The sequence below is a fragment of the Myotis lucifugus genome, unplaced genomic scaffold, assembly GCF_000147115.1.
Source record: "Myotis lucifugus unplaced genomic scaffold, Myoluc2.0 scaffold_357, whole genome shotgun sequence".
NCBI classification, from domain to species: Eukaryota; Metazoa; Chordata; class Mammalia; order Chiroptera; family Vespertilionidae; genus Myotis; species Myotis lucifugus.
Window position 1 is genome coordinate 11,936 of NW_005871405.1, and position 18,011 is coordinate 29,946.

The window sequence follows — 18,011 nt, forward strand, 5'->3', positions numbered from 1 at the left end:
AGCGGGGGTGAGGGTTTCTATGAGGGCTGCCCAGCCCAGCGGGGGGGGCAGTTAGGGGCGACCAAGCTGGAGGAGGGGGGCAGTTGGGGCCACCCAGCCCAGCAGGAGGGGGGGGGGCAGTAAGAGGCGACCAGGCCAATGCGGGGAGCAGTTAGGGACAACCAGCCCGGCAAGGGGGGCAGAGTGCAGTTGGGGGCGACTAGGTCCACAGGGAGGGGGCAGTTGGGGCAACCTGGCTGGAAGTGGGGGGCAGTTAGGGGCAACCAGGCCGGCAGTGGGGCAGTTAGGTGCAACCAGGCAGGTGAGCGATTAGGAACCAGCGGTCCAGGACTGTGTGATGGGAACGGGCCTAAACTGGCAGTTGGACATCCCCCAAGGGGTCCCGGATTGGAGAGGGTTCAGGCTGGGCTGAGAGGACCCTCCCCCCCCCCAGGTCACAAATTTTGTGCACCAGGCTTCTAGTACCATTTATATTTAAGAAAAAGACATATACCAGGTACATGAACAGGTATGTATATAAAAAGGTATATTTTGCCGAAACCGGTTTGGCTCAGTGGATAGAGCGTCGGCCTGCGGACTGAAAGGTCCCAGGTTCAATTCTGGTCAAGGGCATGTACCTGGGTTGCGGGCACATCCCCAGTAGGAGATGTGCAGGAGGCGGCTGATCGATGTTCCTCTCTCATCGATGTTTCTAACTCTCTCTCTCTCTCCCTTCCTCTTTGTAAAAAAATCAATAAAATATATTAAAAAATATATTAAAAAAATAAAAAATAAAAAGGTATATTTTATATATACTGATAAGTAATTGGGCAGCAAGGAAAATGGGAAGGGGGATTTTGTTTCTATATTGAGAAAAAAACTCAGTATTATAGCCTCATTTATATCGACTTAGTAACAATAAAATTTAAGATTACTGAGCTACTTACTGTTCTTCCCACTTGACATATGAAGAGACAGGAAAAGGAAGTACTAGTAGGGACCTACATTCAAGGCCTGCTTCTGTAGACCTGGCCACCTTAGTCTCTGGGGAAAGGAAACAAGGGGTTACATTCTGCATTGACAACAGGGTGCTCCTCAAACTATTAACAGACTCTCTGTCTCCCATTTGGCTATTCTTTGAGTTCCTTTAGCTGGGAATCCTGCACGGGGGACAGGGGAGTGTAGGTTAGGCCATAAGGTATCACAGTTCCATCCAACTTTACCTTCAACCTCTAGGTTTCAATAGTCACAAAAACCCTGGGAAATAGGGATCATTATACTCATCATATAATGATGGGATCATTAAACTCATCTTATTAAGTAGGGAACATTAAACTCATCATATTAATTCCTTACAGGCCCAGAGAGTAAGGAATTTGGTGATGAACAGAACCAGGGTGTGATACACATCAGACAGTATCCAAAGACCTTACTCTTTGCACTTATCACACTTTAAAAATGTTTAGTACATCTTAGACACACCTATAAAACATGTATCTCTATAAAACATGTATCTACGAAGCTTCACAATATATAATTATGCATGTATGTATGTAAAATCAGAGCTCTCATCTTTGAAAAAAAAAATCCTCAGTTTTCCTGGCTACAGCTATGAAGACTCATCCCTAAAATCACTAGGTGCTTTTTAATAGACACTTGTATAATTCAAATGTTATGTCTTCCTAGAGTTAGGAAGTGGCCTGTAAGCTTACTGATTCTATTAACAGCTGGATATAAAGGGTAATGCTCACCAAGGTAATACACATCTTCACCCCTTATGTTCAGCAGAATTAGATAATAAACCTTCTAATGATACCAAAGAACATTTCTTTTTTAAATGTTCACATGCAGGGTTTCTCAGAACACTTCACATGAATGCTTACATCTGAGAGCTGCATTCTATTCCATCCAAGAGGAAATCGTGTTTTGTTTTTTTTTAAATATACTTTATTGATTTTTTACAGAGAGGAAAGGAGAGAGATAGAGAGCCAGAAACATCGATGAGAGAGAAACACCGATCAGCTGCCTCCTGCACATCTCCCACTGGGGATGTGCCCACAACCCAGGTACATGCCCTTGACCGGAATCGAACCTGGGACCTTTCAGTCCGCAGGCCGACGCTCTATCCACTGAGCCAAACCGGTTTCGGCAAGAGGAAATCGTTTTAGAACTGAAGAGTTTTGTTCCACATCGCCATTGCTATCAGTATGCTCAAAACGTGTTTTAGCAAGGGCAACACTGGATTGTGGGCCAGTATTTAGTCAATTTTGCTTTGAGTACAATGGGGGTTGCTGTTTGGGTGAGGGTAACAGGATTCCAAGGAGCTAATGTCGCGGGGAGAGAGGGTGGGAACACATTCTAGTGCATTCACTCACCCATCTTCTTCCGGAACTCTCATTTCTGGGTTTTGCTCTTCCATCTGTGCTCTAGTCCTGGCACAAGGTGATCATTCAAGCTTTGTGGTGCTGCACCTCCCATTTTCTCCTTAGAATGCACTCATAGTGGGTAGCAAGCTAGAGGTGGCCTCCATTAAGATAGAGGTAAAGGGTAGTACTGTCTGTGGGCTCCTACCCACTGTCATGGCATAGAGCACATCACGTGTGGTGAACTTGATACCATAAGGGCACAGGCTTCTGGTCTCTTGTAGAACAGCTGCTGATTTGAATTGCATGTTGTTTTGCTGGAGAGGAGTTTCTAGCATATCAGCAAACTGATTGCTGGCAGTTGACAGAATGGTGTCTCTCAAATCTATGACTTGTGGATGCCTCTGTTCTGAGGTTTTCTGTATAATGGGGAAGGATCCTGCCTTCAAAAAAAAAAATCTCTGAAGTCAGACAATGATCTAAATCTCAGTTTCTCTAGCAATCTATGTAGAATTTTTTTGGGCAGTATGGAAGTTTCATGGAAATTGGAATTCATTCAACAAATATTTATTGAGCACCAACAATTGAGTAAAGCACTGTTCTAGGAGATGGAAATAGAAGTAAATTACACAAACAAACCAAATGATGCCGCCATTATGGTTTGATATACAATTTATTTATTTAGTTATTAATATGGACAGTCTTTACATTACAGATGTCTTTCAAAACTATCATAAAATATAGTTCACTATCCAGTCCAGAAGAAGATAGTAAACAAGATCCTTCTTGCAGTAAGTGTACATACAGCAGTCCCTTTCTTGGGTATCAAGGGAATAATTAGTCAAAGGGTTCTTTACCTCCACTGGGGTTTTAACTTTCTTGAATTATAGCTGTTTCAGAGTCCAAAGTCCAACTTTGATCGCCTAGAGATGTACACCATCTCATGTGGGGGAAGGAGCCTCTACCCTGGCTGCCCATCTGTCCTGCAGTCCTTCCACAATGCAGCCTATTCTACCTCTCAGGCACTGTTCGTCAAACTTGGGCACAGGGAGAAGGCAGGTATGTCACAAGGATGCTTTGATTAACTTACAAAGACTGTTTCAAAGCTCTAAAAATCCATTTGGTGGTGGTAGTGGCAGTGAAGAGTACATTATGGTTCTCCAAGGAGGTCTTCTCCTTTCCCGGGTCCTGGCGCTGTCACCTTTTCTGAGAGAGCCTTTAAAATCTGCAGTTCCCTGTAGGAAGTGGAGGTGGGGACTCTAACAGCTACTGGTATGAGGCCATCTGCAGGATGAACTGGACTGGCTATATGGCTTTATAACCTGCTTCCTTTCTTTAATCTAGACAAAGATTTCTTAATGTTTTCCTATGTCCTGCTAGTTCTAATATGATTTTAAAAACCTCTTGCTTTTGAGCTAAATGATGAAAAACGGGGAAAAAATCCAGTCTCCAATGAGCTATATTTGTTTCCTTAGTTGAAAACAAATGCCAAAGTGACTTTTATAGATAAGTGTTGGACAACCCTGATTAGTTGATGAAAAAGTTCTAAGGTGAGTCTGTATATATATAAGAATCTAAAATACAGCCAAAAATCCAAGATGTACTAGTGTAAAAGGGAATCTTCAACCCCGTAGTTTCATACTGAAAACTATAAATGTTTTCAACATCAGGTTACTGATGACAGCCAATTAAACATGAAATTAAAAACCCCAGGAAGTTCTGCCAAGTTTGTGGCAGTTTCAAGAGTCTACATAGTTAGGAAGAAGGAGAAACCATAGTGTAAAGAGTGAGAGCATTGGATTTTATTTAACTCTAGGTACCATGAGTTTGACATTAGTAGGTAAGACTAATGAATGAACAGCCATACAGTTTTTTGGTCACTGTGCTTACCAAGCACCAAAAAATGGAGCTATTTTTACTATTCAATATCATCTTTAATAAGCTAGACAGATTCTGCTGCATTCTTGTTTCTTGCTAATTTACCAGTACATTATTATGTAGTTTACCAAGTGTGAGGAGCAAGTCATTATGTAGTACCAAGTTAACATTATCATAGGACTACAACATGCACATTCTACTTAATGTAGCTCAAGCAACAGGAATACAAAAGAACAGTTATGGGTGGAGACTTGTTTTTGACAAATTCATGTTCACACTAACTATGGGTTTAGAAATCTTATTAGGCAGGTACCTACAGAGTTCTTCAATTGGTATTGAAACATTACACGCATGCACAAGTGATATGGAAGAGAATGAAGCAGAAGAGGCACCTGGATGGAGGACAAAGGGGAAACCAGAGATGGGACGATGCCATGTATCAGGGAGGGGCAGTTCTCAGCTCTCCACAGTAAGTCTCTGCTCTGTGAGAGAGGCCTGTTGGGCAACACTTTTGTTCTCATGACTGCGAAGTTTAGATACAACATCTAGAAAGGCCAAATCCTGTACTTCCTTGTGTAGAGATTCTGGAAGACAAAAATCAATATAACAGACACATATATCCAAAATGTTTATTTGGATGATACTATAAAACTAGGAAAAAGACACAACAGTAGCCTAGAAAGGTCATCTTTAGAGATGTGTTATAATAATAAATAAATAAAATCAGAGAACCTTTACTTGCCACATTAATATAAAGATAAATCAGATGTCAAGTTTTTCGGTCTAAGGGTGATTAGGGTAATGAGTTATAATTAAACAGAGCTCATTGTGTGATCTCAAGGTTTTAGTTATATAGTTCAAATATGAAGGTTAGTGACTTAGATCTGTTTCAACATAATTTTGTGGCAAATAAAAAAGGTTATACTTTACATCCATTCAACAAATTTCTGTGACACTAGGTTCCGTTTTAGATTTCTTCTTTCTGGCTTTTCTTGCTCTATTTAACCTCAATTATAGAAAAATACAGGACTTGTAAGACTCTGAGAACTACTATATGGAAAGACTGAGATCCAGTAAGTTTAAAGCAATCAGCATTCCTCAAACTGATGGTTTACTTTAATGAGATGGTGGTATAAAACTAGAACCAATGTTTTTAGTTAAAATAGAAAAATCCATTATAAAATTCACACAGATTCTCAAGAGACTGAATATCCAGAACAAGGTTGGAAAAAAAAAAGAGTTGAAGGTCTCACACTTCCTAATTTTAAAAATTACTAAAAAGTTTATTAAACAGAATAGTACTGGTTTAAAGACAGATATATAGACCAACAGAATAGAACAGAGAGCCAAGAAATAAAACCTCATATAGGTAGTCAAATGATTTTTTTGACATGGGTGTCAATACCATTCAATGAGTAAATTGGACTTTATCAAAATTTAAAACTTCTGTGTATTCATTGAATATCTTTTTCCATGCCTTCACATGCAGTCTGTGTGTCTTTTATCTAAAGTGAGTTTCTTGTAAGCAGCATACGGAGTCATGTTTTTTAATTCATTCTGTCACTCTGTGTCTTTTGATTGGATCAGTTAATTCATTTACACTTAGAGTAATTATTAATAGGTATGTGCTTATTGCCATTTTGTTCATTACTTTTGTTGTTCTCCAGTGTTCCTATCTTCTTGATTTTTTCCCTTTTGATTTGATTTTCTTTAGTGTTTTGATTGAATTCCTTTCTCTTCCTTTTTTGTGTGTGTTTTAGGTTTGTGGTTACCAGGAGTTCCATACATATCCACCCATATCCATAGCAGTCTACTTTCAGCTCATAGGCACTTCAGTTCAATTAAATTTTAAAAGTACTACCTTTTTATGCTTCCCTGAACTCTGTTTTTGACATGTTTTCTATCTTTGTGTTTTGTGTAACTCTTAATTATTGTACTTACATTTATGTTTACTATTATCTTTAAACCTTCCGATTAGTTTTTTAAGTGGTTGATTAACTATGATTTTTTTATACTAGAGGCCTTAGGCCTGGCCAGTGATCAGGGCCAACTGGGGCCTTCTGGCTGATGGCCGGGGCCTTCCTTCCAGCTGCTGACCGGGGACTTCCTTTGTTCCGCGTCACCCCCTGGTGGTCAGCGCACGTTATAGCGAGCAATCGAACTCGTGGTCTCCCGGTCAAACTCCCAAGGGGATACTTTGCATATTAGCCTTTTATATATATAGATTTGCCTTTATCATTGATTTGGGTGTTTTTTTTCTTTCCTGTATTTTCTTATATCTGGTTATGGACTTCTCTGCATAAAGAAGACCCCTCAACATTTCCTGTAAAGCTAGGTTAGTGGTTGTGAACTCCTTTACTTTTTGCTTGTCTGGAAACTCTTTATGTCTCCTATTCTGAATGATAACCTTGCTGGATATAATATTTTAGGTCGTAGATTCTTTTCTTTTAGTACTTCTTTTAGTACTTTGATTATCTCCTGCCACTCCCTTCTAGCCTGTAAGTTGTTTCTGAGAAATCAGCTGACAGCCTTATGTGGTTCCCCTTGTATGTGACTTGTTTAATTCTTGCTGTCTTTAAGATTATCTCTTTATCCTTAACTTTTGCCATTTTAATTACAATGTCTTAATCTGAGTCTCTCTAATTCATCTTGTTTGCAACTCTCTGTGATTCCTGAATGTCTGTTTCCTTTCCCAGGTTAGGAAAGTTTTCAGAAATTATTTCTTCAAATACTGTTTCTGCTCCTTTCTCTCTCCTTTCTCCTTCTGGAATCTCTCCAATGTGAATGTTAGGATGCTTGATGTTATCCCAACAATCTCTTATACTATACTAGAGGCCTGGTGCATAAAATACGTTCATGGATAGGGTCCCTAGCCCTGGCCGGCAATTTAGGGCCTTCCGGCTGCCGGTCAGAGCCTTCCTTCATTCCACACCGCCCCTGGTGGTCAGCGCACGTCATAGTGAGTGAGTGAACTCCTAGTCGAACTCCTGAGGGGACACTATGCATATTAGCCTTTTATATATATAGATTTTTTAAAATTCTTTTTTCATTTTGTTGTTCTGATGGGTGATTTCCATGTCACTAACCTGTTCTTCTTTATTAACTAATCTGCTGTCATTTCCTTCTAATGTATTCTTCATTTCAGTTTTTGTATTCTTCATCTCTGATTGGTTCTTTTTTTTTTTTTTTTTTTTTTTTTTAAATATATTTTATTGATTTTTTACAGAGAAGAAGGGAGAGAGATAGAGAGTTAGAAACATCGATGAGAGAGAAACATCGATCAGCTGCCTCCTGCACATCTCCTACTGGGGATGTGCCCGCAACCCAGGTACATGCCCTTGACCGGAATCGAACCTGGGACCTTTCAGTCCGCAGGCCAACGCTCTATCCACTGAGCCAAACCGGTTTCGGCGCTGATTGGTTCTTTATTACATTTTCTCTCTCTTCTGAAGTGCTCTCTGAGTGTTTTTTTAATTGTACTCTCAAGTTTGTTGAGCATCCTCATGACTGTTTCTTTGAATTGTTCATTAAGCAAATTACTTACCTCAATTTCACTAGGGTTTTTAGAGTTTTTTCTTGTTCCTCCATTTGGGGCATGTTCTTCTGTCTCCTCATTTTGTTTTGACTTTCTATTTCTTCCTATGAGTTTGATGTCTCTCTCAGCCTTGAAAGAGTGGTCTCTGTGTAGACTGTGTTGGATAGATTGGCAGACTGATTGTAGCTGGGAGGGGTGTGTGGGTTGCAGGTGGGCAGCCTGATGTAACCGGGGCTGGTTGGGTCGCTCTTGATGTGCCCTATTCCTTTAACTATCTGATCAAAACAGAGTCTGTGTAGGCTTTTTTGCATGCATCTTAACACCCCAATAGTCCATCCCCTCTCCAGGCAATAAAACTCCTCATGCACTCAACTCTGCCTGCATGCCCTGCTGCTTTAAGTGGGCAGAACAGAGTCTGGGCAGGGTAACTCTGTATCTCAACACCTTACTAGCTCTGCCCTTCCTCCAGATGGGGCTTCTGGTCAAGATGGCAGTGTAGGTAAGCCCAGTACAAGTAGCAATCATCTTCAGATCACTTTGTACCTCGTGTTGAGTGGCCCCGGGAAGAACACAGGCAATGGCTGACCTTGGCCTGAACCCACTGGGAGGCCCCAGAGCCAACACACCCAGTGGACAGCTTCAGACAATGTCGAAGCATCACCAACCAACCACCTCCACAAGTGACACACTCAGAGGGCACCAGAGCCCTACTAATGCAAGTCTTGCTCTGTGGGGTGAGCTCCTGCACAGCTAATTCTCTATGGTGGTTGCAGCCAGTCCTTGCAGGTGATCAGTCTGGTGGTAAGTCCTTCCCACTGACATGCCAACAGCATCATGGCTCAATTACAACAGGAGAGTGTACACAGCCCACAGAGGAGGGCGCATTTGGAGTGCCCAGAACCGGTGAACCGGGAGGCTGTGCCACTGGACCCTACAGGACACCTACTATAACAGGCCATGTACAAATCCCAGGAGACACAGCAGCTCTACCTAATATATAGAAATAAATATAGGGAGACTGTCTAAATGAGGAGACAAAGAAACATGTCCCAAATGAAAGAAAAGAACAAAACTCCAGAAAAAGAACTAAACAAAATGGAGACAAGCAATCTATTAGATGCAGAGTTCAAAACACTGGTTATAAGGATGCTCAACAAACTTAGGGGAAGAGTGGATGAAGTTAAAACTTCAACACCATAAAAAAGAACCAGTCAGAAATAAAGGATACACTACCTGAAAGGAAGAATAATTTATAGGGAATCAACAGTAATGTAGATGAAGTCGAGAATCAAAACAGTAATTTGGAATATAAGGAAGAAAAAACACCCAATCAGAACAGCAAAAAAGAATACAAAAATAAGAGAAGAGTGTAAGGAGCCTCTGGGACAACATTCACATCATGGGGGTGCCAGAAGGAGAAGGAGAAAGCAAGAAATTGAAAATCTACTTTAACCAGTTAACTGCCACGCGTCCAAAACGGAAACCATCCCCACACACCACGATATTTTCAATTTAAATTTTAAAAATCAATTTGCAATGAATATTATAAAAATAATTACTCAGAATTCGGGTGTTCTTGAATATTTTCAGCTGAAAATTTTCATGAAAAACTATTTTAAAGTTGGTCAGGGCTGCCACTTAGGGAAAACTTTTTTTTTTTTTTTTTTTTACAGACGCGTGTGGCATATGGGGAAGGTCTGTGGCTTGCATCTACATTTAGAATCAACAGATAACAAGCTCCCCAGACAAGAAAAAGCTAAAGGAGCTCAACACCAAACTGGTATCACATGAAATGTTAAAGGGTCTTTTTTAAGAAGAAAAATAAAAAAATAAGATAAAAGATGAGTAAAATGGCAATGAATACGTATCTATCAACAATTGAATATAAAGTACTAAATCAATGAACATGGATACAGAGAACATTTTGATGGTTGTCAGATGGGAGGGGAGTTGAATGAAAAAGTTGAAGGGATTAAGAACAAATTGGTAGTAAAAGAATAGTCATGGGGATGTAAAGTACAATATAGGGAATATAGTTGATAATATCCTAATAACTATATACGGTGTAAATGGGTATGAGATTTATCGGGATGACCACTTAGTATGTTATAGAATGTCTTATCACTGGGGTGTACACCTGAAACTAATAAACTACTGTATGTCAACTATAATTGAAAAATTAGAAATGTAAAAAATGCACCCCTATGTTCACTGCAGCATTATTTACAATAGACAAAACATGGAAGCAATTTAGGTGTTTACTGATAGATAAATGGATAAAGATGTATTTATATACAATGAAATATTATGTGACACTATGGATGGACCTAGATGTTACTATGCTAAATGAAAAAAGAAATAAGTCAGACAGAGAAAGATAAATAATGTATGATTTTACTTATATGTTGAATCTAAAAACAAAACAAAAATAGACTTATAGAAACAGAGATCAAAAGGATGGTTAGCCAGGAGGGAGGGTGTGTAAAAAAGATGAAGGGGAATATAATCATGGATAATTTTACATGGTAACAGACAATCACATTGTAAGGTATAAAAATGTCAAATCACTATATTACACACCTGAAACTAATGTAACTAATATAATACTATATACCAACAAAACAGAAAATATACAATCCAACAATATGCCGTCTTAAACTTCAAGTATAATGATATAGCAGACTGAAACTAAATGAATGTTTGTTATTCAAAAGAAGATAGGAGAAAAAAAAAAGAAGAAGATAGTAGTAGTTATTTTAATACTAGAGGCCTGATGCATGGAATTCATGCAAGAGTAGGCCTTCCTTCCCCCAGCTACTGGCAACAGCTTCCCTCTGGCACCCGGGACCCAGGCTTCCCTCACAGCCCTGGCTTCATCAGGAAGGTCGTCTGGAAGGACATCGGTCTAATTAGCATATTATGCTTTTATTATTATAGATTAAATAGACTTCAAGTAAAGAAAATCACCAGAGACAGAGAGAAACATTATATAATGGTAGAAAGATCAATCCATCAGGAAGGCATAGCAATCCTAAAAGTTGAATATACCTAGCAACAGAGCTACAAAACATGTGAAGTGAAAACTGATAGAACTGATAAGAGAAATAGATAAATTCATTATTATAGTTGAAGACTTCACCACCTCTCAACAATGATTAGTCAGAAAATCAGCAAGAATAGAGAAACTCAATACCACTACCAACCAAAAGATCTAATCGACATTTAAAGAACACTTCACCCAATAATAGCAGAAGACACATTCTTTTCAATTGTCCATGGAATATATATCACAAGACATGCCAATGATTTCTTAGCAAATTTCTTAGTTAATATCATGGCATAAAAATCAGAACTTGTTCTTTATATAAAATAATATTTTAAAGTTGATAAAACTTACAGGTATTGATTTTTAATATTGATTTAGCCTATATTTGCTACATAGTGTTTTTTATTATAGTAAGAACCTTTTGGGAATATTTTCAATGTAAACGTAATGCTATAACCTCCATAAACTAATTTCTAATGTTTTTTTAAACCCAAAGCCACCATTTACTATTATTTTATATTTAATAATGTCAAACATATGTTGATGCACAGAAATCAAATGATAGAAGACATATACTTACCGGATCCCATGAGAGCACAGATCAGAACCATGGAATTATATTTTATTTCAGGAGCACTTCTCTCATCTGCTAGCAGTTTGTGTAAAATCTGTACAAGTTTAGCACTTTCTAGATCTTTCTCAGCAGTGTCTAGAACAGGAAATGATTAAAGTAGCAGTTATACCCACTGTTTATGAACCCAGTACAATCTGGGTAAACATTGCTTTCTTTTCTAGAAACTGATCATGTGAAACTTTCCAAAGGGACTGACAAATAATAATGACCTAGACATATGATACTAAATTCAGACCTTATAAAAAAGTAGAGAGCTAAATTTCAGCCAATATTTTAAGTTTAAACTAATATTTAGAATTAAAACATTCCTTTTAAATGAAGCAATTAAAAACCTTTTGTTAAACATATACAAAAGCAGAAAAGATGGTATAATGATACCATATGTACTATCATCTTCATAAATTATCATGGGTCAATCTTGTTTCATCTATCTCTAGTTTCATCTACCTACTCTCAAACATCTCAAATTATTTTGAAGCAAATCTTATAAATTACATAATTTCCTCCATATGTACTTTAGGATGTCTCTATCTTTAAGAGATAAAGAATGTTCATTCCTATTAAAATCCCAGCAGGATTTTCTATAAAAATAGATGAGCTTATACTAAAATTTATATGAAGAGCCACAGGTCCTAGAAGAGGCAAACAATCTTGATTAAAAATAATGAAGTGGGAGAAATTCTTCTACCTGATATTAAGGTTCACTATATAGTTATCAAGATAGTGCGGTATTTATTGATAGATACATAGATCATAGGAACTGAATATAGGACTCCAGAAGTAGACCCACACAAATATGCTCAACTAATCTTTGACAAATGTTCAAATCATTTCAATGGAGTAAAGGGAACCTTTTCAACAAACGTTGCTGCAAATTAGACAGCTACAAAGAAAGGAACCCTAACCTAAACCATACTTTATACGTATATTAACTCAAAGGGGATCACAAACTTAAGTGTAAAATGTAAACTTTTAGAATATATGAAGAATTCTCAAAACATTAGAAAACAAGCAAAAGACAAATAGGCATTTTACCAAAGAATATATGATTGAAAATAAGGACATGGAAAGATGTACAGCATCATTACATTTAAAAAAAATGTAAATTAAAACCACAATGTGGTAATTCTTAAAGCTATCAGAATGGCTAAAATAAAAAAGTAGTGACACCACCAAATGCTGATGAGAATGCAGAGAAAATTAATCATGTACACCAGCGGTTCTCAACCTGTGGGTCACGACCCCTTTGAGGGTCGAATGACCCTTTCACAGGGGTCGCCTAAAACCAATCGAAAAACACATATATAATTACGTATTGTTTTTGTGATTAATCACTATGCTTTAATTATGTTCAATTTGTAACAATGAAATCGGGGGTCACCACAACATGAGGAACTCTGTTAAAGGGTCGCAGCAGCCCTAGCCGGCTTGGCTCAGTGGATAGAGCCTCAGCCTGAGGACTGAAGGGTCCCAGGTTTGATTCCGGCCAAGGGCACATGCCTGGGTTGCGGGCTCGATCCCCAGTAGGGGGTGTGTAGGAGGCAGCCAATCAATGATTCTCTCTCATCATTGATATTTCTATCTCTCTCTCCCTCTCCCTTCCTCTCTGAAATCAATAAAGAAATATATTAAAAAATAATAATTTTTAAAAAAGGGTCGCGGCATTAGGAAGGTTGAGAACCACTGACTTATACAGTGGCAGTGGGAGTATAAAATGCTATAGCCACTCTGAAAGACAATTTGACAGTTTCTTTAAAAATTAAACATGTAGTTACCATAGAACCCAGCAATTGCAGTCCTAGGCATTTATTTAGAGAAATAAAAATTTATGTTCACATTAAAACCTATATGTGAATGTTCATAGTAACTTTATTTTTTGAGGCCTCAAACTGGAATCAGCCCACATGTCCTTTAACAGGTGAATGGCTAAACAAACTGTGGAATACTACTTTGCAATAAAAAACTGAGACACAAGACAAATCTGATGACTCTTTAAGAAATTATGCTGAGCAAAAGAAGCTAATTCCAAAAGGTCACATACTATATGATTCTACTTACATAACATTTTAAAAATGCAAACATTTAGAAATGAAGGGCAGATTAGTGGTTTCCAGGGGTTAGGAGCAGCATGGGAGGTAAGGGTAGGAGGCAAGTGAGTGTAGTTATAAATGAAGGGATCCTTTCGGTCTTAGAACTATTATCTTGACTGTGGTGGTAGATATACAGACCTACACATGCAAAAAAAAAAAACCCAACAAAAAACACCTGTATAAAACTTAACACACAGGAGTGGAACAGAAGTCAAGACAGAACCCCGAATGATGTTATAAATATGCAAATGGCCCTTGGCATAAAAAAGGTTCCCCACCCCCACAAAGCATTGATAGGAGATTAGCAACAGAAAACTTAGCAGTAGAGATGGAAGAAAAGGTCTGGGTCGCTGTAAAAGTAGCAAACCCTAAACCTTTTTTTTTTTAAAACCCTAAACTTGTTGCATTATAAAAATGGTTTCATTTCTCTGAGGCCTGTTAAAAATGAGTTCTATGTTCCCCAATTGCTTATTATTTGAGATAACACTTAAGAATCAAAATAACCTTAAAGCAAAGTGTTGCCAAAAAGCACAACCAAAAGGGACAGCAGTGGTGACAATCTGTAGAATATGATTTTCAATATACTCAGATATACATATAGACACACACTGGCAAAATGCTTCTAGTTAAGGTTCTGACTTCTATTCCACTCTTGTGCTTCCTTTCATCCAAGATAAAAATAGAAGAAAATAAGTTTGTCACTAGGGTACTTACCCAATTCTAAAGCTGCTATTAGTGCCAAAGCAACAAGGGCTTCATTCTGCATTATTACATGTTCACTAGTTGCCATGGTAACTAGATGCTTGATGCCACCACTCTGTACAATGGTTTTAATTACATCCTATAATAAATAAATATCACAGAATTATAAACTTTAATTTTCAATATAAAGAAGCTGCATTATAATCAGTCAATTCATTGTAAGTTGAGTGTCCTGTATGAATCATTACATTAATAATATTTTCTTCTATGAAGAAAAAAGCTTTTAGCTTTAAATAAACTCAACAATAGATGACATCTTAAACTACCTAAGTGAAAAAGATCATTGCAGTTCATATCAAGAAATAGAGTCCCAGAAGCTACCAAAGTCAAATACAAGTACCATTGACCCAAATGTTGACTTACCATAGGATCAACAAAAGAGAATAAACCTTGCAATAACAAAAATTTTTTTTCCCTTCAAAATTTTATTATAGCAACTGGTATTGTTCGCCAGATGCTTCAGGTAAAGCATGTATTGGGAGTGGCTTTTATCCTTTGTTGGATCTGACAAAACTGAATTACATACAAAGGGATTCAATAAATCCTACCACCAACACTGACTGAGCAAATAACCGACCCTCTTGGCACCTCAGTGACTTTATCTATAGTGTTGAGATCATGTAAGTGTGTATCTCTCAGGTTTCTGTAATAATTATAGTTATTACATGAAAAACACATATAGAATGTATAACAAAAATTAGATGAAAAATGGTCACATTTATTTCTAGTAGCCATTTCTGTTTCCATCTCAGAATTTTATTGCCTAAAAAATCTTGGGTTAAATATAATTTCGTGGAAAGTCTTAATTATATGATATTTTAAAGTAATTTTCTTTGCTATTTTTCACTTTTAGTAATTTGAAGTAAGCTTGATATTTTAAGCAGCCTGTCCGAGCTAGTATCAATGGCACAAAACTAACGGTAATTAGGAATATTTTTCAAATTAATTTGCTGAAATATTTTAAAAAGGGTTTCCATTATGCTTCCATCTATGTAAATTTTTTTAAAAACTATATAGACGGGATGTTTGCTTTGAGATTAACTTGTTTGGAAATTAAACATTCTAAATCAATAGAGTGCAAGCACTGAGTTTTTATGGTTCTTGCATCTAATACAGGTCTTTTCCCATCAACCTCTTTTAGAAAGTGAGGAACTCATCTTTTAAAGCCTTTTCTAATTAAAAGAAAGCCTCCCAATATAATGCTTACTTGGTGGCAGTTTATTTGAAACTGATATAGAAATCTTTTTTTTCTTTCAGATTTTAAAACTGATTTTTAGAGAAAGAGAGGAAGGAGAGGGAGAGAGAGTGATAGAGATATATAAACATTAATGTGAGAGGGAAACATCAATAGGCTGCTCCTGCACACTCCCTATCAGGGATTGAGTCCACAACCTGGGCATGTGCCCTGACCGGAATCAAAACAGCAACCTTTGGGTGCATGGGACGATGCCCAACCAAGTGAGCCACACTAGTCAGGATCAGAAATCTTAAAATCAGTAAAGATTTTTATAAAAATCACAAAGGAGTTTACTGAATAAAGAAGACTACAGAGATGTGTGCATACAAATGCAATCGCATAGGAAAGATTCCTGGATTGTCATTTCATCCTCTATTTTGTGATTCATCCTGAAAAGTCCACTATAGTAGAAGGACAGAGAATGAATGAAGGAAATTTGTATATCAGAAACAAATAGCCTCTTCTAGGTCTAAGCATGGCTTCTTTTCCACCTAACTTTTCTGGAACAGATATCTATTTTCTTTTAAAATGTCTGCCCTCTCTCCTACTATAATAAATGCTATTGAATAGCTACTGGATAGAGTTGCTTTGTCTGACAGAATGGTAGATAAAAAATAAGTTAAGCATTGTACTTAAATGTAATATGACAAAAGAAAATTAATAATATTGATAGCTATCCTTCATAGAGCAACAACTACAAAATTGATATTATATCAGGTAGCTTATGGAAATTAGCTCATTTTTATCCTCACAGAAAATCTCATTAGGTAGCTATTACTTTTAGTTTATAGATGAAAAACATGAAGCTCAGATTAAGCTATGAAATTTTCCCAAAAGTCCGTGATTAAGTAGTTAACAAGCCAAGATTCAAATCCAGGTAGTATTCTTAATATTTGTGGTTTTATTCTTAATATTTGTATTCTTAATATTATGTCTTAAATAATATTAATATTTATTCTTAATATTATGTCTAGTCTACATAGAAGTTTATATATTGAACTCATCACAGTCAATCTTCCCCTTCTCCTCCTGAGTGACTCCAAGTTAACCTCTAAAACATCACCCCTTCTGTGACAGAGTTGGTCTCTCTGCATATGTACACAGGTGAAATAGTCAAAAGGCTTACCTTAGAAAAGAGGTTATAAAAAAGAAAAGATATATAATCTAGACATTAAATCAGCTGCTGAATGCTGGCCCAGGTTTTCACCATTGTGTTCTTTAAAATATTTACTTGTTAATTTAATGATTCACTCAACAAATACTTATAGGTTATCAACAATGAGCCAAACACCTGATAAGCTGGACACTGCCATGAGCATGGATTTTATACAACTCTGTGGTTCTGGGCATCAAATACTATCCAGACATCATTTAATTTCTAAATATCAGTAGCTACCCCGGTCAGTGCCTAGCACACAGATGTTTGACACTGATGCTGGTAATAGTGGTAGTGGTGGTGGTAAAAATAGTTAACAGCAGCAACCTCCATTTACTGAGTGCCTGCTGTGTCCCAGGTACCAACTGAGCATTCTATACATGAACTCACTGAATCATCCTCACAACACTTTCAGGTAGGTAACAGCCCAGTTTTTACATAGATGTGAAGACACTTGACCAAGTAAATATAGCAGATAAATTATGAACTCATTTCTGTTTAACTCCAAAGCCTTACTCTTAACTATTATGAATATAACCAAATAAAAAAGCTCAATCTTCAATTATTTTTTCAGAACTCTTGATTAATGTATTTATACATAAATACATAAAAAATGCAAGCTTATGATGTAGGATCTACAATACCAGTTTTACAAAAAGGCCACTCAAATGTTCTTAGTGAATGGTTTCTTCTGGAACTTACTTTTGATTTACTGTGTCGTATGAGGGCAGAGAGCAGTCTGTTTGACTCTCCCATCACACCAGCGTGGTCTTTGGCTTCACACCATTCCACCAAACGCTCCACTAACTTAATATTCTTTCCTAGTTGTTCAGCAGCTTCTGCTATAGGAAAGAAGGCAAACAACAAAGGAATGAATCACTGGTAGGCAATCAACTGAAATAAAGAGTGTGCAAGAAAATTACATGCTTAAAAAACAACACAATTTTATTAAAGCAGGAACTGCAAATACAGTACTCCATATCTGAAGGACTATTTGGCCTTTCCTATAAAGTTGTGGACTTCAGTACAAAATATAAAAATAAGTAACTTCATATGCTTCCAGGTCAGCCTGGTAGTCTGTTAGTACTCTGTCAAACAATAATAAAGCATTTTTAGAGGACTCAAAGGAATCAATATAGAGAAAAAATTTATAAGTAAATAAACATAATTAATTCCAAGTTTTCATTGCTGTTTCTGTACACAGAAAAATAATCTCCCTGTTTGCAAAGCAAATTTTTAAAGAATTTGTTATTATACTGAAACATGATGATTTTGAAAACGAGGTAAAATGGGTATGGAATGCTAAAAACAAAATCTCTTTAATAAATCAA

The 18,011-nt window shown here is 37.2% G+C and overlaps 1 protein-coding gene across 21 annotated transcripts in view; it reads right to left on the minus strand.

Moving 5' to 3' along the window:
• The window catches only part of RAP1GDS1 (Rap1 GTPase-GDP dissociation stimulator 1), a 139,226-nt gene that overhangs the window by 3,972 nt on the left and 117,243 nt on the right, over positions 1-18,011 (minus strand). For 9 of the 21 annotated variants that reach the window (XM_006101417.3, XM_014466777.2, XM_023764896.1 and 6 more), the window contains 4 exons: positions 17,383-17,522; positions 14,240-14,366; positions 11,382-11,510; positions 2,997-4,804 (listed from right to left, as the gene is read on the minus strand). In XM_006101417.3, the coding sequence (XP_006101479.1) occupies positions 4,677-4,804; positions 11,382-11,510; positions 14,240-14,366; positions 17,383-17,522 (524 nt within the window). In that variant the 3' untranslated portion in view covers positions 2,997-4,676. Of the gene's footprint in view, positions 1-926; positions 1,024-2,354; positions 2,786-2,996; positions 4,805-11,381; positions 11,511-14,239; positions 14,367-17,382; positions 17,523-18,011 lie in introns of those variants that run through there. The other 12 variants (XR_002832288.1, XR_002832287.1, XR_002832286.1 and 9 more) reach the window with 4 other exon arrangements.